The sequence below is a fragment of the Onychostoma macrolepis genome, chromosome 20 (assembly GCF_012432095.1).
Source record: "Onychostoma macrolepis isolate SWU-2019 chromosome 20, ASM1243209v1, whole genome shotgun sequence".
Classification (NCBI taxonomy): Eukaryota; Metazoa; Chordata; class Actinopteri; order Cypriniformes; family Cyprinidae; genus Onychostoma; species Onychostoma macrolepis.
The window spans coordinates 21,775,312-21,799,083 of NC_081174.1; the positions used below are offsets into that span (position 1 = coordinate 21,775,312).

General features: G+C 37.3%; 1 protein-coding gene across 2 annotated transcripts; it reads left to right on the forward strand.

Annotated features, from left to right (window-relative positions):
* The first annotated feature begins 42 nt into the window (after positions 1-42).
* elp3 (elongator acetyltransferase complex subunit 3) lies at positions 43-22,917 on the forward strand. Of its 2 annotated transcripts, none has more exons than XM_058755220.1 (15): positions 43-182; positions 1,787-1,886; positions 1,976-2,114; positions 2,223-2,293; positions 2,812-2,875; positions 2,990-3,058; positions 3,248-3,402; positions 13,917-14,078; positions 14,583-14,709; positions 19,978-20,171; positions 20,692-20,782; positions 20,865-20,930; positions 21,019-21,246; positions 21,490-21,571; positions 22,293-22,917. In XM_058755220.1, the coding sequence occupies exons 2-15, from the start codon at positions 1,810-1,812 to the stop codon at positions 22,367-22,369; spliced, it is 1,602 nt and encodes a 533-aa protein (XP_058611203.1). In that variant the 5' UTR covers positions 43-182; positions 1,787-1,809; the 3' UTR covers positions 22,370-22,917. The 2 variants fall into 2 exon arrangements, with proteins under 2 accessions (XP_058611203.1, XP_058611202.1); XM_058755219.1 differs by lacking the exon at positions 43-182 and adding an exon at positions 1,111-1,290.
* Positions 22,918-23,772: the final 855 nt, after the last annotated feature.

Here is a 23,772-nt window from a genome sequence, read left to right on the forward strand (position 1 = left end):
CAGATGTTGCCTGGCACTGGAGAAAATACACCCTCCCTTATCGTCTTGCCCACTGTGTTAGACTATAGTAGTCATATTTTTATTGCCACTATCGCTTGAAACTCAACCCTGTATCAGGTTTAATGTGTAGAAGTTCGGTCTGGGCTGAGCTGAGCTGAGAAGGAGGGACTAGCATTACTAGGGTAAGTTATTTGCCTGCGGTGCCTCCTCGTTTTGGACGGACACACCCAAATGTACACAAGCTCAAGAAGTGTTTTTTCTGTTTGACTCACTGGCAAGAATTACTTAACAGAGGTTGCATTTAGTAATTCATGCTCAACTTCCCATTTTTCATGGCACTATGGTCTATAATACATCATATGTATTTAGTAGCCTATATTAACTACTCACAACCCTTAGATAGATAGATAGATAGATAGATAGATAGATAGATAGATAGATAGAAGTATAAAATACACCAATAACATGTTTAATTATTATTGCTATATAATTATTGTATTAGTTTGTTCAGTTTCAAAGCAGCTTTACAGAAAGCCATGCTTAATAGCATGTTTTATTTTAATTTTTTTAAATTTAAATTTTACTAATAAAATATATTTTTTAGTTTTATTAATTTTATTTTGTACTAATAACATTATTATTATTATTGCTTGCATGGTAAAATGTGCAATGGTCTTAATCTTCAGTTTAGTGTTGCACAGCTGTAGAAACAAATCCCTTGACTTAGATCATCCTAAATATAGCGAGTTACTACAGTAGTCAGATATGAATGGAATAAATATAGCTTCAAAAGACTGCATAGCAATTATTATAATGTAGTACTTGTTAGAGAATCAGATATCAGTCGAGACAGCTGGCCAGAGGCAATTTTGAATCATTCACGATACTCTGTAACAATAACCCTTTTATGGTGCTCATAACAATCTCTAACGATATTTTTCTTACAAAATAATTTCTATATCACTTAGTATGAGGGATTTGTATTAGACAATAGCCCTATGAGGTAAAATATCTCTACCACATAGATTGTCTGAACACTAGAGGTCCTCCGGTGTACTGCAGAGCTGCTGTGGCAAAGTGCGTGACACTTTACGACAACTGTACTTACATGTGTTGCTTTACGACACACGCAATCGCTTTACGGAAGAGTATAGCATGTTCAGCTCACTGATGTTGACATTTTAATCCGTAGCTTAATGAAATAACTAACTGCAAATTTGAGTGTTTATCGTATACGAGTTCTGGATTATTTGTAGCTTGTTTCCAAGATGGGAAAGCCGAAAAAGAAGAGTAAGTATTCACGACTAAGTTTAAGCAGAACGTTTTCTGTTAGCTGTTGAAAGCATGTTGTCTAATTTACTAAGACTTGGGTTTTGTATGCTTAACATCACATGTAAGGAAATGTTATGTTTTATTTTTATTTAATACAAGCAGTTTCGTAAATGTTCGTCACTGTTAAAATGGCAATGTGACAGAAAGTTAACAAGGTCATGTGAAAGAATACTTTTTTGGATATGTTTTGTTAAAGAAGCATTCATTTGGAAGGTAGCTAGCTGCTAATGTTTTCTTACTATTTCAAAAGTATAACACCAGTATCTGTCGGGATATATGTTTGAAAGCATTTTGGGTCAGACGTAAAGTTTATGATAAAAAAGTTGTAATAATCAGCCCGAGTAACTAGTTTTGTCCTTTAACTAGTCCTTAACAGTAGTGTGTCTGGAACCTGCATAGATGTTAGTGTTTCTCTAACATTATCTGCCTGCATAACTTTCTGTGTCCACCTCAGGTGACTTGAGTCGTGCAGAACTGATGATGATGACAATTGCAGATGTCATCAAGCAGTTGGTTGAGGCTCACGAACAGGGAAAAGATATTAACCTTAACAAGTCAGTGCATTTTTACACTTCAGAAACACAATTGGAACTGTTTTCTCACCGGATAACTGTAAACTAAGAGAGCTGGATTTTTTTTATAGAGTCAAGACGAAGACATCAGCCAAATATGGTCTCTCTGCACAGCCACGGCTGGTGGACATCATTGCTGCAGTGCCACCTCACTACAGAAGAGCCTTGGTACCCAAACTGAAAGCCAAACCCATTCGGACTGCCAGTGGGGTAAGGATGACTTGTTGACCCTTTGCTATTTGTATTGGGGTGGTGTAAAGATATCATAATGTAGAAATGAAACTGCTGCACAGACTTTGATTTAATATTTCTTTGTAGATTGCAGTTGTCGCTGTGATGTGCAAGCCTCATCGCTGCCCACACATCAGTTTCACAGGCAACATCTGTGTGTGAGTATGACCGAATAATGTGTCCTAGTATTTCATTTACATTACTGTCCAAAAGCATGGGGTCGTTTTTTAAAACAGTTTCCAAAAACATTAATCAGCACAACTGTTTTCACCGCTGATAATGTTAACTAATGTTTCCTAAGCACCAAATAAGCATATTAGAATGAGTTCTGAAGGATCATTTGACACTGAAACCTGGAGATTTGTTGTGAATGTAAATGTATTAAAATAGAAAACGTTTTAAATTGTAATAATATTTCATAGTATTACTGTTTTACTTTATTTTTGATCAGAGAACATAAGAAACTTCTTTCAAAGATATTAAACCACATACAACAGAAGCTATTCACCCTAAAGAATGGCACAGTGAACCTTTTTCCATGTGAGCCTGCATCTGGTTCAAGCAGTTAACATTGTGTATCAGCTGGTGGGGAAACTTTTATGAGCAAAATATAATGATAAAACCGGTCTCAGTTTTGATGTTTATGTGGTGTGTTTGTTTTCATTTTCTCAAACAGCTACTGCCCAGGGGGTCCGGACTCGGATTTTGAATATTCCACACAGTCTTACACAGGATATGAGGTAATTATCCTTCTGTATCCCAAAGCAATGCTATTACGCATGTTTTTTTATGAGTTTTGGGCTGATGTTATGCTATGTGCTGTATTTTTATTGTCTATTCATCCTCTTACCCAGCCGACGTCAATGAGAGCCATCCGTGCACGATATGATCCTTACCTCCAAACTAGGCACCGAGTAGAACAGGTGAGTCATCTTCACTGTGCCTATTCATAAACAGCATTTTTGGCATTGTACAGTTAAAATCTTAAGGGATCATGAGCTACTTAATGGTTTTGATTTTACGGTGTACATCTGCAAGGTTGATGATGCTCTCAGCTTTTCCACTCATTAGATGGTATTAATGTCATTATGCTGCTGTGTTTGCACATCTAGCTCAAGCAGCTGGGTCACAGCGTGGATAAAGTGGAGTTCATTGTAATGGGAGGCACATTCATGGCTCTGCCGGAGGAGTACAGGGACTATTTCATCCGTAACCTCCACGACGCGCTGTCAGGACACACGTCCAACAGCGTCACTGAAGCTGTCAGGTACCAGCGCCCCATGATAAACTTGTCTGTGACTGATAGAATCAGGCCACCCTTAATAATGACTTTCGCGGCACAAATTTCTTAGAGCCAGGAACAGTCCATCACCTGTTGGTGACAATATCCTTAGTGGCATATATATACACATACATACATATATACAATATGAATGAATTCAAACTTAATTTCAAGCAAAATTTGATGATACATAACAGAAATAGCCTAACTATTTCTTACAAAGACAAGCGCATGTGTGTGTGTTAAAACATATTAGTTATAACAACGACGTCTCAGACGGCAGATAAAAGTACACGATAAATGAATGAGTGATCGTAACAAAAGTGCGCTTCAAATATACTCGGCACGGAAGCTCTAACGTGTATAATGCACTAGAACAGACTTCACTTTTTCTCACGTGTCACACAAGCACATTTGAGCATCTTCTTTTCCTTTTAATGGCTGTTGGCAAACCCACTTAAATCTCCTGCTGCACAAAACCGGCATGACTAATGACATAAAATAAGGATCGGGCTCAGGAGAGCTCCTTAAGATCGGCTTGGGACATCCCTAAAACATATATAAAAATTCTCTGCTATTTTAAAGCTGCAGTCCGTAACTTTTTTGTGTTGAAAATGATCCAAAATCAATATTTGTGCAAGTACATAACAGCCAGTGTTCAAAACTTTCACCTTACTTTAGCCCGATTCACAACCGTTAGCTTATAATAATGTTTTCTAGTTTGAGTGGTATGGGTAGGTTTTCGCGGGAAATTCGAGCATGGCACTGCGTCATTACATCACATCTGTAAACATCAAGAAGTTGTCCCGGCTAGTATGCTATATCGCATGTGTAGATCCTTCAGGTGGCGCATCGTTTATAGCCTTTTCTCACCGCAGCTAGAATAATTAAATGTATCATTTTGATGGTGTATTGTAATCCAGAAAGGATTATGCGTTTATGAAACACATGTGAATGAAATTAAATTATATTCCAGTTTTAAATGTGCTTCTGATTACAGATAGCCTGGAATTACACAAGATTTGTATTTTAAAGAAAACCAGTCCGAAGGGAGCATAGTTTGCTTTTTGGGTTAAAAGAATTTCTTAATTTGAAATTCGAATGGTATGACAATTAGAGATTAGATTGTACATAAATTGAAATCTACACGCTAATACACACTATACTCGTTACGCAATGCTGATGTTGTTAACATTAATAATTTGAGAATAAAGTATAACAATAATAATACTTTGCATGGTTTGTGATATGAGCTAACTGATCTTTAGATTAAATCACCATTGGTAGTGTGATTTATTGTAATGCTTTTTTCCTCAGTTGGGCAGAACAAACGTGGCAGACTTGTTACTTACTTGTTCAGATGGCGAAAATTACAGTGAAAATTCTTATTTGGGTCATATATTCCAAGACTTAGGCTAGAATCTGTGATTCCAAAGTACAGTATCCACACCGGTACGGTGACTGACAGACTGACTCACATACTCCTCAAAACATTAGATTCATCCATGCTGGAGCACAACCCCACTCACGAAGATAATTCCGCACAATGCTGCAATTCCAGGTTTTCAAACAGAGATGGCGACAAAGAGGCAAAATTTACGGACAGCTTTAAGTAAATTAAAAATACAACACTAAAAACTAGAAGTAGTAAGTGAATTTAGGCATCACTTAAATTTTACTGGTCACACACACAACCATGCAGAGTACAACATGGAGTGAATGGAATTCTCTTTATAATTCTGTGTACATAATCCATCTTATTTTTCAGTGCAATAACATCATAGCAACAACTCCAAATAAGCCGTTTTCTGTGAATCTGCAAGATTTCTGATTCATTAGAGTGTGTGTGTGTGTGTGTGTGTGTGTGTGTTTGTTCACTTCTCACTGCTGTGTGTGTGCACTTGGATGGGTTAAATGCAGAGCACAAATTCCAAGTATGGGACACCATACTTGGCCATACGTCACATCCTTTCCTCCTCCTTTCCTTCAAAAAGCTGGAAATGATTGACACCAGAAGCCAGTCCCATAAAATTTGTAAATGGTAAATCCTGTAAGCCCGCTCTTACAGGAAAAATAAGGTGGAAAAAAAAAAGAATAATTAATATAGCTGCAAGCAGCGATTACCAGGGTTCAATCGCTTTAGGTATTTAAGCATGTAAGGAAAAAGACATTACACATTATTTAGCAAACCTGTAACCACCTAAATCAATTATTAAAAAAGCATTTTTGGCAAATCCAGGTGATTTACCATAGAAATATGATGTTTAAAAAATGTTTATGACTGTTATAGTGCCAGCTGTGGTCCAATCTCCCTGAAACTTTGCATGCTTGTTCACCTGTCGCATGTGCTCAGCGGGTTTCGTGAAGTTTTGAGTTTTCGTTTAGGCTTTTGGGTATACTTGGACAGAACCCTTTTCTAAAGGGCCCCGTTATAGCTTCTCAACGGGTAAATTTCAACATGTTTTTGATAATTATTGACCTAGAGAGTCCAGAGAATTGCACTGCAGTGTTTTTTCAGACTGAACGAAAAACCTAGGACTAGTTCGCAAAAGTAGGATTTTGACGACATCTCAATCATTTAAAAAATGGTTTGATTGACAGCAGTGCTTCTAGAGGCAAAGTTGTTCGGAACTAGGAGGTCTATCATACGATATGAATATCGCATGTACAGTATCTCACAGAAGTGAGTACACCCCTCACATTTTTGTAAATATTTTATTATCTTTTCCTGATATACACTGAAGAAATGACACTTTGCTGCAATGTAAAGTAGCGAGTGTACAGCTTGTATAACAGTGTAAATTTGCTGTCCCCTCAAAACAACTCGACACACAGCCATTAATGTCTAAACAGTTGGCAACAAAAGTGAGTACACCCCTAAGTGAAAATGTCCAAATTGGGCCCAAAGTGTCAATATTTTGCGTGGCCACCATTATTTTCCAGCACTGCCTTAACCCTCTTTGGCAAGGAGTTCACCAGAGCTTCACAGGTTTCCACTGGAGTCCTCTTCCACTCCTCTATGATGACATCACGGAGCTGGTGGATGTTAGAGACCTTGCGCTCCTCCACCTTCCGTTTGAGGATGCCCCACAGATGCTCAATAGGGTTTAGGTCTGGAGACATGCTTGGCCAGTCCATCACCTTTACCCTCAGCTTCTTTAGCAAGGCAGTGGTCATCTTGGAGGTGTGTTTGGGGTCGTTATCGTATTGGAATACTGCCCTGCGGCCCAGTCTCTGAAGGGAGGGGATCATGCTCTGCTTCAGTATGTCACAGTACATGTTGGCATTCATGGTTCCCTCAATGAACTGTAGCTCCCCAGTGCCGGCAGCACTCATGCAGACCATGACACTCCCACCACCATGCTTGACTGTAGGCAAGACACACTTGTCTTTGTACTCCTCACCTGGTTGCCACCACACACGCTTGACACCATCTGAACCAAATAAGCTTATCTTGGTCACAGGACATGGTTCCGGTAATCCATGTCCTTAGTCTGATTGTCTTCAGCAAACTGTTTGCGGGCTTTCTTCTGCATTATCTTTAGAAGAGGCTTCCTTCTGGGACGACAGCCATGCAGACCAATTTGATGCAGTGTGCAGCGTATGGTCTGAGCACTGACAGGCTGACCCCCCCACCCCTTCAACCTTTGCAGCAATGCTGGCAGCACTCATACGCCTATTTCCCAAACACAACCTCTGGATATGACGCTGAGCACGTGCACTCAACTTGTTTGGTCGACCATGGCGAGGCCTGTTCTGAGTGGAACCTGTCCTGTTCTTTATGCCATCTTTATGTAGAGCAACAATAATTTTTTTGCCCAATCGTTTATGCTCACAGACCTTTGGGGCCGTGAGTCAAACAAGCCCACTGAGTTTCATTCCGATCGGCCTCCGTTAACCTTGTCTAATAGGTGCTCAAACTTCATCGGCTAATGGCGGACATGTTTTTTTGAGATATGCAAATGTAGACATTTGTGGCATTTTGGACCCAGACCGTGCACAGCGATTTTCATGTTGATATGACAAATGGTTGCCTAGTTATAGCCATTTTTATGTTTTTTTCCCCCTCTTATAACCTTTTTTCCCCCTTCTTCTGTGACCTCAGCTTGAGCTCTTACATAAGTGTTCTGAGTTTGGCAAAGATATCTCATTCCGTTCAGGAGTTATAGGCATTTTACTAAAAGTGGCCCTTCGAACGTTTTGGCATCGCTTTGCCACAGTGAGTCGAAAGTTTAACTTTTTTTTTTTTTTGTGATTATTATTGATATTCATTCTCCAGAGAATCTTTCTACACTGGTTTGGTTCCGATCGGGCAAAAAAACGAGGACTAGTTCGCAAAGTAGGTTTTGCAAAAAATGCGAAATACCCGAAAATGCCGGAAATTGTCCAGCATGAGCCAAGGATTCCAACGACAAGACACTTGAGCCTGCGACTGATGGTTTAGGAGTTATTGTTCGTACTTTTGATCGCTGTATTGCCCCCGTCAGGCCGATTGGGGCGAGCCTCAGTCACGTTGTATGCGGTGTGAGTACTACCATTCCTCCAAGTTTCAAGTCTCTACGAATTACGGTTTGGTCTGCGCAATCAGTTTTACGTGGAAATCGCTCATCCGTGACCATTCTAACAATTTATCCGGCACAACTGTCTCTTTACTGGTGAGACTAACAACCTTTTTTTTTTTTTTTTTGGAGGGGTCTAATGGAGAGTAGGTTTAATTACAATAATTTTTGACTATGTGGGCCTTTTGTGGACATGTCTTGCGTTGAAGTGGACCGTTCACGTATCATCATCATTTTTTGTTGCTCAATCAGACCTATGTTCTCGGTAATGTGTGGTCTGAGTTGTTTCTTGTTTATAGTTGTTTGTTGTTCCTGTTTCTGTGTTGCTTTTTTTTTTTTTTTACAACAGACATTCATACTTTTATTTATTTTACCTTATTTGTAAAAGGATTTTTCATCTAGGTGGTTTGGTATCTAGAATGTACACCAGCGTTTACATATTACTTACAGAATGGGAGTGCTTTTGCTTTTCTTCATTTACTGAATACAATTTTGGGATTGTGAATATTCAATGCATACTCTAAATATTTTATCATTGAATGTGAATGGCCTAAATTCTGCTGTGAAATGTACTTGTATATTAGAATATTTACACTGTAAATCGATTTCCTGTGCGCTGATACAAGAGACACATTTAAAACAATCTGATGTGGCACGTTTCCAGAATAAATATTATAAATTGGCAGCCTTCTCCTGCGCTCTTAATAAACCTAAGGGGGTGCTTATCCTTGTTAACAGGAAGTTACATTTAACAATTGAACATACTGGAATTGATGAGGAGGGTAGATTTGTTTTTATCTGTTGCAAAATACATAATAATAGGTTAGCATTGGTCTCTATTTACGGTCCGAATGAGACAGACAGTGCATTCTTTACAAATATTTCCAAAACATTACTTGAGCAGACTGATTGCCCATTAGTGGTGGTGGGTGGTGATTTTAATGCTGTAGTAAATCCTGCTTTGGATAAATCTCAATCTGATACAACAGTCAATCCATCTTCTAAATTACTGAATAAATTTATCATTGAGCTCAACTTAATCGATCTTTGGAGAATTCAGAATACTAAATCTAAGGACTTCACTTTTTTTTCCTAATAGACATAAGACTTTCTCTAGGATAGACTACATATTTCTCAGCCCATCTTTAATTTCGTCTAATTACTCCATCTCTATATTACCAATTTTATTATCTGATAATTCTGCTGTGTTGTGCAATATTCCTCTTTCCGATATTAAAGCCAAATCCCCTAGATGATGCTTTAACATGTCATTATTAAGTAATCAGACTTTCATTACTTCTCTAAAAGACTATATAAAGGAATTTCTTGAAATGAATATGCCCTCTGATGTGGATCCTCAAATACTGTGGGAAACGACCAAGTGTGCTATATGAGGATTCTGTATATCTTTCTCTTCTACTCTTGCCAAAGCAAAAACTCACCAGTTTACACAATTAGAAAATAAAATCCAGTCATTATAAAACCTACAAAAACAACATTTTACTGAGCAACAGGCTACACAGCTGTCCTCTTTAAAAGAAGAATATGATTTACTTTCACACTCAAAGGCGGAATTTATCTTGCATAGGACTAGGCAAAAATATTATTTCGAATCAGAGAGACCTAGTCACCTATTGGCCCTTAGGCTGAAAGAAAGTGAGTCCAAGGCATATATTAGCGCAATAAAAATATCAGATGGTCAGGTCACCACGAACCCTGCGGCTATTAACGACACATTTAAAGGTTTTTACACAAATCTGTATAAAGCCGAAACAGATTTTGATGAACCAATTTGTAAGCAGTATTTAGATAAATTGGAATTGCCTCGGATCTCACAGATGGATGAAGAATCTTTGGAGGCCCCATTAAGTTTGGAGGAGCTCCACATTTCTCTAAAAAGCCTTCAAAAGGGCAAATCGCCGGGTCTAGATGGTCTCCCCCCTGAATTATATTTAGAAATTTGGTAGGGACACTTATGCTTAATTCATTTAATTGTGCAATTGAACATAGTGTATTTCATAGAGATCAAAAACATCATTGATATCATTACTTCTTAAAAAATGGAAAGATCCATTAGATTGTTCCAGCTACAGACCGATATCACTTATCCCATGTGATCTAAAAGTCTATGCTAAAGTTTTCACTTCTCGTATGGAGAAGGTAATTCATAGTTTGATCAAGGAGGACCGAACCGGTTTTATCAAGGGTTGCAATGCGTCTGACAATATGCGTTGACTCTTTCGTATTCTCGACTTTGCAGACTCTCATCCGGGCCTTTGTTTGTTTTTTTTCACTTGAAAAGGCCTTTGACAGGCTAGAGTGGGACTATATGTGGGCAGTTCTGTAATGTTTCGGCTTCGGGTAACATTTCATTTCTACGATTAAGACATTATACCACTCACCTGCAGCATCAGTCTTGACTGGTAATATTATTTAAAAAAAGGTGATTAATTATAAATTTGGTCCGGTTGTGGCTAATTCTATTAAAATCTGGAAAACGGTTGAACGTCTGATAGGAGGACCCTTCAAATTTTGTAGCAGTATACCTTTATGGCACAATTTTAATTTTCTATGCGGAAATCGTCCATTTGTCCAACCCTCTTGGTCTTCTTTAGGCGTAAACACGTGCGGTGAGATATATGATAACCTGGGCCTCTGCAAGGAGTTCCTTGGGCATCTCCCATTTCCTCTCATCCTATTGGGATTGGATTGCACCATCTTCTGGTCGGCCATCTGTTTCCTTAATATATAATAAAATTATTGATTGCATTACAAAACCTCTTTCTATTCAATCAATTTGGAATCGGGAATTATCTGACCTTGATTTGTCTGTCGACTGGGAGAAAGTGTGGTCTAACCTCAGCTTAACATCTAAAAACTTGGCTCATCGTCTTATTCACTTCAAAGTCATTCATAGAGCATACATAACTCCTTACAAAAGATTCAAAATGAAACTACAACCACATTTTAACTGCCATATATGTAGTACTGCATCATCGGGTACTTTTCTTCTTATGTTTTGGGAGTGTCCCATCGTTGCACATGTGTGCAAAAATATATTGGATCCATAGCCTCCTGAAAATAGTGACTTGTGAATGTACAACAGCGCAAATTAATGGGGCCAAGCCCTCTAATATTGATGCTTGGCAGTGTTTTTCCTTTAACATACTTGATTATATAAAGAATGACTTGTTTTGTTTTTTCTTTTTCCCCTCACTATCTCTCTTCCTTTTCACTGGACTCTTTAAAGTATTGATTTGTTGTTGTTTTGAATGGATGTTGTGATGTTGTGTGTAAAAAAAAAAAAAAAAAAACAATAAAAAAGTTGATGATTAAAAAATAACAAATATGAAATGGAATATGTGGGTACCCAAGGAAAGATAAAATTCTTTGTGGCATAATGTTGCTTGTCTTTGTAATAATTATCTATCATCAAATGTTGCTTGAAATTTAAGTTTTTTTTTTTTCTTTTCACTTTAAATTAAAATAAAAAATTTAGGCACCACAAAATTATAATATATTTAAATTTTACTGGCCAGACACAATTATACACAGTACGAAATGTGGTGAAATACTTTTTATTACTCTGTGAACATAAAAAAACCAAAAACAATTAACATAAAAATAATATAAATCAGAAACATAATATTTCTTGGTTACAAATGGGCACATTTAACAGTGTTAAAAAATTATTAGTGAGCGTTTCATGATGACAAAGGTAGTCTAAATGTAAAAATAGGGTGATAAATATCCAATACTGGCTGATATATACAGTATCAACCAATATAGATAAAAAAAAAAAAAAACTTTAATATTGACCAATGACTGATGTGACTAGTATATCATGAATGCCTACTCTTCAGAAGTAATTACACATAAATGTACTTGTCTTCAACCCATTACACAATTTGTTCAAGATCAGTCAATAAGTGCAGGAATTAGAGTGCAAGAGTTAGATAAAAGCAGAGGGGATGGAGCAGCTGTGTTGTCTTATGTGTGTCTGGGGAAAATCACTAGTTAATAAGCTCTGACTTGGGACCAGTGTTTTTGTTGTGGGATAATATAAGTCAGTATATGCAAAATGAACAAATGCAGGCCTTGGATCAGTTAAAGCACAATGCCAAAAACCTCCTGGTGAGCAAATTTGGTAGTGTGGCATTATTTGAAGGCTTTTGGACCAGACTTCCACTATCAGAGCAGCTGCATTGGCTCTGCTTTCTGCCTAGTCACAGAACAATAAGACAGAATGTGGCATTTGGGCTCTTTGCTTAAATGATGATGACAAGATAAAGAGTGTTATTAGTCACATCTCCTGATATGTAATTTAACAGTTTAGCTGACATTAACTTGCACATTTATGTTTAACCAATCAAATAAAAGCCTTCTTTGCACTTTGACCATTAGTCTAAATCCGTCTAAAGGTGACATGTGATTTCTGTGCAACTAACTTCACCAGCAAAACTGAAAAAATTGTATCTTTTTATGTTTGATAAGATTTGATATCTTTTCAAAAAGGCTTTGCGTCAGTTTTGAACAAGTGGTGACTCAGATGCTGCTGACCACCCTGATGACATCAGCTCCCTGAAGAAAGCAAACGTTTTGAAGTTAGAATGAAAGGCAAAAGGGATGATTGCAAGATGTGGATAGACTGCCACTGCAGGGCGCTGTTAGTTTATTACTGTGTTTTTTGTGTTATTTATTTTGTTGATAAGAGAGAGAGAGTGTGTGTGTGTGTGTGTGTGTGTGTGTGTGTGTGTGTGTGTGTGCACGTAGGCAGAGGTCCACGGGATTGTCGGCACACCACAGCTTATCAGCGGGTTTGTTAAGATGACACGATTGCCATAATTGTTCCGCTGGCTAATCAGCCAGAGATGGGGGAGACAACAGTTCGATTTCAGGCCCTTTGCTTATCTCAGCAGAGGATGTGTGTGTGTGTGAGTGTGTGAGGGAGAGAGAAATAAAGAGAATAAGTACAAATGAGAAACGCTCTGTTGGTTTCTACATTGTCTGAAATCTGGGGATAGAACCAGGAGCTAAATGGACAGAAAGAGTTTTTGGGCTATTAAATCTCCATTAAAACTTCAGAACAATGTCAGGCATGACAGGAAGCCAAAAACCATTTCAGAATTATTATTAAATTGATGCAAACCAATACAGTTGGCCAATTGAAACCAGTTCAGTTGTAAAATAGTTTTCATATTATCGTCAGAAACTGTAATAGGAAGATTTTTCCATTTTATTCAGAAGTCTTTTTTAAAAAGCCATTTTAAAATAGTTTTTTTGTTTGTTTTGATCATTTTGTAGTTCAGTCGTACATTACACACACATACATACACACACACATACATATAGAGAGAGTGTGTGTGTGTGTGTGTGTGAGAGACACGCTCACTCTCTCTCTCAGGGCCAGTATGATTTTGTTTATGGTTTTGAAATGTCTCAACAAGGCTGTTTTTTTTTATCAAAATACAGTAAAACTAGTAATATTGTGAAATAGTATTACAATTTAAAATAAATGTTTTCTATTTTATATATATTAAAATGTAATTTATTCCTATGATGCTAAAGCTGAATTTTCAGCAGCCATTACTCCAGTTTTCTGTCACATGATCTTTCAGAAATCATTTAGTGCTCAAGAAACATTTCTTATTATTATCAATCAATTCAAGTCACCTTTTAACAATACAGATATCAATACTGAAAACAAATCCTGCTTAATGTTTTTGTGGAAACCATGATACATTTTCTTCAGGATTCTTTGATGAGAAGAAAATTTTAAAGAGCAGCATTTAATTGAAATTGAAATCTTTTGTAGCATTTTAATGTCTTTACTGTCACTTTTGAACAATTTAATGTGTCCCTATTAATTTCTTTAAAAAAGAATGGATACATACATATATAAAATAGTAACAATTTCTGAGCTGATGTTTTTTTCCCCAGATACTCTGAACGCAGTAACACCAAATGTGTCGGCATCACGATTGAGACCAGACCGGACTACTGCCTGAAAAGACACTTGAGTGACATGCTGGCCTACGGTTGCACCAGACTAGAGATCGGCGTACAGAGTGTTTACGAGGATGTTGCTCGTGATACCAACAGGTCAGAGTTTGTTGCTTTTGTAATAAGGGCCGTGCCACAGACTAGAGGATGAGTGTTTGGTATTTGGATAAACTTGATCCTGGGATGCTATTAGCGTAACATCAGTGTTAAGACTTCCAGCGAGTCATTTTGTTCCAACAGATTTTGGCTCATGTTGGTAATTGCAGTTTACTCGCTTGATTATGTGTCATTTAGGAATCACTTCGAGGGATTAGTAGACTTAGCAACTATGCTAATTACTCTATACTTATACTCTTTGGTTAGTAGTTAAAAGTGCTGTGCTGAAGGACAGAGTGGAATTTAAGTGACCTTGTTAAAAACATGATTAATTAGAATATACAGCCATATGACCATTTAAAATTTGTTTTGGCCATTTATGTTTTGTCTTACAAAACTAAGGATGATATTTCTTTAGTAACTGCATGTATCTTTGGCATGGTTGGGAATATTGAACTTATGTACTATGAACTAAATGTAGTTACCGAACTTACTAACTTTTTCCAGAGGACATACCGTTCGAGCTGTGTGTGAATCTTTCCACCTGGCTAAGGATGCTGGTTTTAAAGTTGTAGCCCACATGATGCCAGACTTACCCAATGTCGGTATGGAAAGAGATGTGGAGCAGTTTATAGTAAGTACTTCATGGATCAGTGTAATTCTACTGCATTCACCTATAAAATCTGCCACCAAACACAATGTAAAAATGGCAAAATGATTAAGCATGAGCGCAATCATGGAGTCATTTTATATTTTGGTAATATTACTCTTTTACTGGTCAAAATTGTTTGGTGTGCAATACATCAATAGTTCACCTAAGAATGAACATTCTGTCCTCTTACAACCTTTTTCTTCATGCTGTTCTAAACCTGTTTGACTTTCTTTTGTGGGGTGTTTAGAAACACAACTAAAGTAGAAAATCTTTGGTGTCATTTACATTTATATACACTACCATTCAAAAGTTTAGGGTTAGTATGAAAAAAAAAAAAACTTTTTAAAGAATGCATTAAATTGATAAAAAAGTGATAGTAAAGATATTTACGATGTTACAAAAAAATTCAATTGTTCTCTTCATCAAAGAACCCTGAAGAAAAGTATCACAGTTTCCAATATTAATAATAATATTAAGCAGCACAACGGTTTTCAACATTGATAATAACAAATGTTGCGCTTTTGCCCAAATCAGCATATTAGAATGATTTCTGAAGGATCATGTGACACTGAAGACTGACATAATGGCTGCTGAAAATTCAGCTTTGCATCACAGGAATAAATAACATGTTAAAGTATGAATAGGCAACATTTTACAATATTATAGTTTTTACTGTATTTTTGGTCCAATAAATGCAACATTGGAGAGGATAAAAGATTTTTCAAAAAAACAAAATCCTACCAACTCCAAACTTTCTGAATGGTAGTGTTTATTCAAAAATGGCGCATAGACACATTACGGCAGCTCTTTTTTGTGTGTTAACCATGCCAAATTTGAACATACACGGATGAGATTTTCAGTGAAGAGTGTTTTTTTTTTTTTTCGTTTTTTTTTCAATCTTTGGAAAGACAATGTTTAAAATTCTGCCAAATGTTTCCTTTGGTGTTTGCTTGAATTAAGTAAGTCATGTAGGTGAGGAAATAATGACACAATTTTCATTCTAAAACCCTTTCAAAGTGCTACCTGAATAATCGTGTTTGGATTACTTCAAATAAGCCTCAAGCATAAGCTTCAAGAGGATTATGGGAAGTAGTGCTTTGTAATTTAAGGTCCTCAAACTTACAGCTGTTTATTCTGTAAGTTATTTTAATGTAAATGAACTGAGGAGCTGAGAGACAGACAACTGCAGAGGGTTATTTAAATGTACAGGTTTATCTCTGTATACCTCACAGGTTACGCAGATGGTTTTCAAAATGTCATTTTCATCAACTGAAGGACTTCAATTAATCAACATTTCTGTGAAATGGCTGTTGGGATATCCAAAATTTCCATATTACTTTCGGGTGCTCTATTAACTTTGACACTCGCAGTATCAGAAACTACCGAGCCATAGTCGTCATCAAGCAGTCTTCCCAGAAGTATTAGGACAAGAAATGAGAAATCATATATCGTTTTTTTTTTTTTTTAAGTTTGAATAAGCAATAAATAGTTTCCCATATCACACAGCCTTAGGTTACAATGCGGAGAGGAAAAAAGTGGTTGTACACATGAGATGTACACTACAGGAGAACCCTAACATTTCTATCCAGAGGAGAAATCCACTTTTATCGGGTGCAGTAGCTAATTGTTTCATAGCAGGAATGATGGGTGAATGTAAATGAAGTGGGGAGTGATGTGCCATGGCAGGCTGCTCTTTTATGGCCTCTGTCAGTGTCCAGCTGTGACGCATTGGTTTGCATTATCAGGGGCTTCATTATGTGAAGTGAATAGAGCATTCATTATCGTGGGTTTCATTACCGAAGCATGGAGATCCAATCAGTGACTGTGCTCTGGAACCCATTCAAAGTGCTTCTCTCTGAAAGACTGTATTAAACACCAACCGGGAGCAATCCAGGTGCCAACAGGTTTCTTTGATGTCTTAAGCGAACACTGTCAGTGCACGAGTTTAGCGATTTTAAAGCAGGTGATTATTTCCCATTAGGAAAACAAAAGAACCTAGAATGAAGTGAATGACGTTAATGTTGCGTAAGAAACAATATGATTAACTGAGTGCAATTATATAAATAATATTTTGCATTAACAGTCACATAAATGCCACTTAACTGTAGAAGAAAACCATTAACTTTTTATTGCAATCATCCAGTCTCTAGAGTCTCGGAAGGCATGCGTCTCTAAAGCCAAAAGTCTTCACTTAGATTTTTACATTGTTGTACCAAGCCCACATTACTCCTACCTTATTTCCCCCTGGGACGCTCTTACTGCCTCCACACTGCTGCAATCAAAAGCAAGCTCCAAAATATTTGGACAACAATACCTTTTTACTCTTTATTTGTACAATTTGTAAATGTAATATTTCAATTAGAGGCTAAAGGTACAAACAGTCTATTTGAAAATATTCCCTTTTTTACACTTTTGTGATTTTTTTGGCCCCTTTTAATGTTAGTCAGTGTAGTCTTGTACCAAAAAAAAAAAAAAAAAAAAAAAAACAGCATTTGGAGGCATGAATTCTGATTAAATAAAATGTAACCAGTGTGATTCTTTTACAAGAGCTCTTAATAGTGAAATAAACTTTTTTTTTTTATCAAAGTTCAGGAAAGTTGCCAATAAAAGGTTTAGGATTGTGCTCAACAATTATTTGTGCACAATTGACATGACATTTTTAATGCGGCTTTATGATAGGGATGCACCAGTATTAAAGTTCTTGCTGATACCGATAATACAATTAATTATTATCATGTTATGGCAAATAACCATGATACCAATATTAAAATTCTGCCTGACTCTGATAAGACGGTTAATCATTTTTATGTTGGACATTATTTGTCAAATTACCGATAATAAAATTCTGGCTAATACATATGCCCCCAGTTTCACAGACAAGGCTTAAGCCTAGTCTCAGACTACAATGTAAATCTTAGCTATTTCAACTGAGATTAAAATATATCAGTGCCTTTGTTTTGTCTCAAGATGAACACCAGTAATATTTTTTTCTAAGGCACATTTATAAAAATTACTTAAATGTCCTAATTGAACTATGGCCTAATCCTGGCTTAGTCTAAGCCCTGTCTGTGAAACCGGGCCATGATTAATTATCATGTTATGGCTGTTAAGTGATAAATGACTGATATTTAAATTCTGCCTAACACATTCAATTATTTTCATGTTATAGTCATTAACCAATAAATATTAAATTTGTATACTATTTTGTCTAAATAAATGGAAAATAAAACAATAAAAACTAAAATTATTTAAGCATCACATTATAATGTACAGTATAAAAATGCACTTTCATGTTGATATTTGCTAAAGATTATATTTAAACGTGTTATTAAATTAGTGTTATTTGCATTTTGTACTCTCTGCAGTTAAGCACAAGGCAAGGCACCTCTTCTTTTCAAATCTGTAGATTTGAGTCAGCACGACCACATTCTAGCAAACTCGCTTGCAATATAATATTCAGTGTGTTCTTCAGAACAAAGTGCCTGCCATTTTGTTTTCCACTTCATATTCCTGACTATGCTGTTGCTTTTTTAATTACATTGAAAAGCACCTACTCAAAGCACGGTTTTGACGATAATCGGCTCATTGCTTTACCATTCCGCCTATTAATTCCGTCAGCACTTTATTGGAATCCGTTTCACGCATAAGTTTGAGTGTATATTAATTCGTCTCTCACACACCTGTTGTGATATCTCTGTGATAGAGAGCCATTAGAAGGCAGTGTGTCAGAGCAGGAGAGAGGGAGATTAATGGCTGTGGAAGGTGGTCTCTGACCCCACCGCTATCAGCTCTCCTCCTCCGCCACCATGTGCCCACACAACCTCACCTGTGTCACCCACCAGCAGCGCTCGGCCGGTTTATCTCACCTAACCTGCTTTCTCTGATGCTCGTGCTCTCCTCTTTCCCTCCCTCTTCCGTATTTGCTCGCTCGCTCGCTCACTCTCCGTCACGCCTCCCCCCACCTTTCGAGACGGGAACCTGTCGGCGCTATCTCAGGACGAGTGTGTGGTGGAAAGGAGCGTGGCTCAGTGATAATGGAATCCCATTACTGACTCGTCCGACTCTCACTGCTCACTTATCAGACTGTTTGCAGGCTCCCCTCCCTACATAAAAAATAACACTCAGCGTAAATATATCACACAAAGACTCATTTCATTTGACTCTTAGAGTAAGGAGAAGCTCAAAGCGCATGGCTAGTCGTGACTCAAATAATCCGTCATTTCAATTTGTTTGTTAAAGGCAACTATTTTTGTTTGTTTGTGCTATTTAGAGTTTAGACTCATGCAGTCTTAGTTTAAATGCACCAGTGTCCAGTTCGATGATTCACTTGTGTGTCAGTAAGCAGGACAGTACCAATTAAATGACCACTGACAGTGTCTCTTTGATTGTAATGGTTATGTTTCTGAGTGTGCTCCGTGACCCCTGAGCTTTTCAAAGTGACATGGGTAAAACAGATTCCCTCACATTTATGCTTTAAGTAGAAGACGTAAGCAAGATCAGTGATGGAGGTCATGAGACTTTATTTAGCAGTTTACCAATTCTTGAACGTGAATGATGTTACTTTCCAAGTTAAAGTTAGTACAAATCCTATCAGCATACAGTATAAGATGAATATGCTTATGTTCTGCTTAGAATTGTCTCAGGAACTCATGCCTTTTAATTCAGTTTAAGATTTCTTTAGTAACAACAGTATGGAAAAAGATAACTGGTAAATATATTCATAAAAGATATATTGGTTAGTTTTTGCTGTTAAGGAAAGGAAAGGACGTGATGTGTGGCCAAGTATGGTGTCCCATACTTGGAATTTGTGCTCTGCATTTAACCCATCTAAGTGCACACATACAGCAGTGAGAAGTGAACAAACACACACACACACACACACACACACACACACACTTTGAACACACACCTGGAGCAGTGGGAAGCCAATGCTGTGGCGCCCGGGGATCAGTTGGGGGTTCAGTGCCTTGCTCAAGGGTCTCGCCTCAGTCTTGGTATTGAGGGTGGAGGAGCGCTGTTATCATTTTGAAAGTTATAATACTGTAAGTGAAGTCTTTGAAGTATGAGTGGCAAATGGCAAATCCCAAAAATTATAGTGCAGGGTGACTTACGGCTGATACTATGCCAATATATCATAAATATTTTAGTTTTATAATGTCAATGAATTATTTAACGAAAAAAAAAAATGACTGGTTCTAGGTGTAAGTCTCATGTTTGCACTGCTCTGTTAAAACTCTTGTCTCTCACTAGGAGTTTTTTGAGAATCCTGCATTCAGACCAGACGGGCTCAAACTTTATCCTACACTGGTGATTCGAGGCACTGGATTGTATGAGCTGTGGAAGACGGGCCGCTATAAGAGCTACTCGCCCAGTGCCTTAGTGGATCTAGTAGCACGAATTCTAGCGCTGGTCCCACCATGGACTCGTGTGTATCGTGTACAGAGGTAAGGCAGTATCTAAACATCACAAATTGATCTCACAAACATGGAGGAAAAGCTCATTCTGAATGATTTAATGATTTTCATGTTGTGGCTGATTTTGTATAATAATGAATTTTAAATCAAATACTAAAAACTACAATCAGTTTTAAATGAAATAAGTGAATTTATGCATCACAACATTATACTGTACAGTATAAAAAACTGATGTATTTATTATGAGATATGTCAAATATTACATTTATTATTTATTAAAGATTACATTTATTAGTATATAAATTATTGGTGTTTTGAAACATTAACTTTAATTGAGCATTAAATTATGGCAATTTGAATGTAAAAATAGAGAACATGTGCATTAACAATTAAATAACCAATATCAAATGATACTGGTAAATTAAAAAAAAAAACATGCATCCCTAATTTATTATTTACCCAAAACAGAAGCATTACCTGTTGCCTTATATTCATTCTAATGTGACCAACGTTTAGTTTTGCTAAGCTGATGATCTCTGGCCTCTTTCAGGGATATCCCAATGCCATTGGTGAGCTCTGGGGTGGAACATGGGAATCTGAGAGAGCTGGCATTGGCCAGAATGAAAGACATGGGCACTGAGGTAACCTTAATTATCAATCATTTAGTTTGTTTGATGTATGAATTCAAGGCCATTAAGTACAAACTGCTGTTGATTCTTGCAGTGTAGAGATGTACGAACCAGAGAAGTGGGCATACAAGAGATTCATCACAAAGTTCGACCATATCAGGTATTTCATGTTCTGTGTAAACAATTAGCAGAAACTTGTTAAAGTGTGTAGGGTTAGCGACTGAAAATAATTTCTGTGCTTCTTGTAGGTCGAGCTGATCCGCAGAGACTATGTGGCTAATGGGGGCTGGGAGACCTTCCTGTCTTACGAGGACCCCGAGCAGGACATTTTAATTGGTCTCCTGCGTCTTCGTCGCTGCTCACCACAGTCCTTCCGGCCCGAGTTAAAGGGTGGCGTTTCCATTGTTCGGGAACTGCATGTCTACGGAAGCGTGGTCCCTGTCAGCAGCCGAGACCCCAGCAAGTTTCAGCATCAGGTAGACACCTTATTTCTGCCAGTAAGACACGGCAAAGTAACTTTACTGTCACTTGGAAAAATGACAAACTCATGATTTGTCATTAATAATGGTTAAATTGAAAAACTACTCCTCTTGCATGGAGATAAATGTGTACATTTTAATATTTCATTTTTATTTAAGGCTTTTGTCTTTTCATGTATTTTACATAGTCTCACTGACTGCACATTCTAATGTTCTGTTTCTCCTCGTGTGCTTTTGTAGGGTTTTGGGATGATGTTGATGGAGGAGGCTGAGAGGATAGCCAGGGATGAGCACGGCTCGAGCAAATTGGCTGTTATCTCAGGTATCAAAAATATTCTCAGCGTTAACGGAATGGCGCATTCATTTTGTTGGTTCTTCTCTTGCCCTCGCTAGAAAAGAATGAATACGAAATTTTGACATGCACCTCCCCAAATCAGCTGCAGGATGGAGATAACAGCAATTGGAAAATAAATGAAAATCTGTATTCATATTATTCCGGTTCTGACGCTTTAATGCGTAGGCGTGATAACTTTTGTACTCGCATGTCTGACAAAGAAAGGAAAACAACAACTGTAGAATGGGGTTCTCTTGCTTTAAGTATTTTGAATCTGCATGGCAACATTGGCTGAAATGACGGTTCCTCTTGGATGACTAAAAAGGGCGACATTCTTTTTCCTTCAATCAGAGAAAATTCATTAATATCAAGATATATATTGATATAACAATTTAAAATAACTGATTTAAAAAAATTCCTGTTATGGCAAAGCTATATTCTGAGTAGCTATTCCTCCAGTCTTCAGTGTCACATGATTCTTCAGAAATCATTGTAATATGCTGATTTGGTGCTTAAAAAAACATTTCTTATTTTTAATGTTGAACTTTTGATTAATTAAATTTGTCATTTTCTCAAATTTGCATGTTTTTAGTAAAAATGACACACCCAGAGTGCCTCCATTAGAGTATGTATTATTGAAAGATTCTTTTCTACTGTAAATCTGAATATTTCGTCGTTATTCATGTTTTATTTATTTTTTTTGGTTCAGGTGTTGGAACAAGGAATTACTACAGAAAAATGGGTTATGAACTGGATGGGCCGTATATGGTGAAAAACCTTTACTGAAGCAGAGAGGAATCCCTGGAGACACTGACTTTAAGGGGATCTTTACACCCCATCTATAATTGGACTGGGCATGAGGACTACAGAGAGCGTGTGTGTGTGTGTGTGTGTGTGTGTGGTCAGCACAAAGCAGACTGCACTGTTCAGTTACATGCCAGCCAAAGAGAGTATTCTGTAGTTCTCTTATGAAGACCATGATGCAAGTATCAGTGCTTGTTAGAAAGGTACACCATTCTCCCTAGGCCTTAGTATACTTGCCAGTGCATTTAATTCTCTGGGATAACACTCATTATTTTTGGTTTCTACTGACAACATTGGACATAATGGAGATAAAAAAAAAAACTGGAGAGGCTTTGAGTTATCCCGTTATAAAAGCGCATATTTTCCATGTGGATTTGGGAGGGGAAAATAATTTATGCTTGGCACATTTGATTAATCCACCATTTTCATTTTGAAGATGGATTAATTGCATTTTCATGTTTTCTTGGCTGTGCATGAAAAGTGTTCATCTGGTCATTTTTTTATTGTTAATAAAAGATATTTATCCAGGATTTCAGTAATTATCACATGATTGTACATTGTCATAAATCGCATGTTGGCACAAAGGCAGACGATTTGGATGGAGTCGAATAGACATAATACAGCCATCACTGAACATTCAAAGGAATTAATGGGTAAGAAATCATCCAGGCACTCTCCTGTCCAGCTCAGATATGAAAAATTGTCACCAAAATGATTGAAATTCAATTGCTTCTATTTTTGACAGAATGAAAAGTTCACTGGAACTACTCAGCTGCGTTTTAGTGTCTGTCACACCACCAATTCCTGAGAAATGTCGTGCGGCGTGGTGAGAGCTCTCCTCCGCAGGAGACCTCATGATATGTCTGCTGATGGGTTTTTACTGCTTCATTTGACATCGCAATACCAGATTATATCGCTATCTCTGTCTGTGAGTCAAGGTGTCAGGCGAATGATGACCGACCACCCTTTAAAGCGAAGCTCAGTCAGATCACACTTGTAATAGGTTTGTCATCAGAGAAATGGCTTCCAATAAATGGTAAGATGTTGTTTTGCCACCGCCCCACAATAAAGTGATGATTTAACAATGGTTGATATCGTAATTTCCCGGCACAGACTCTTTGTTAGGACTTTAATGGCTTAATCACCTCACCGTTAAAACGATGAACAGTGGCACTGTGTCATCCTACACACCAATCAGCAGCTTTCACTAAATCTCAGTAAGCTTCAGTTAGAAAATCCCATAACAGATTTCGCTAATTACACTGGCTCATAAAAGTCATTTTTCCTCTTTAAGTAAAATCTTACCAATGCAGAATTAATACTGATGTAGCCGAGATGATGACCTCAGAGAATGAACGAGTGCTGTGTTTAGATAATGTGCATAT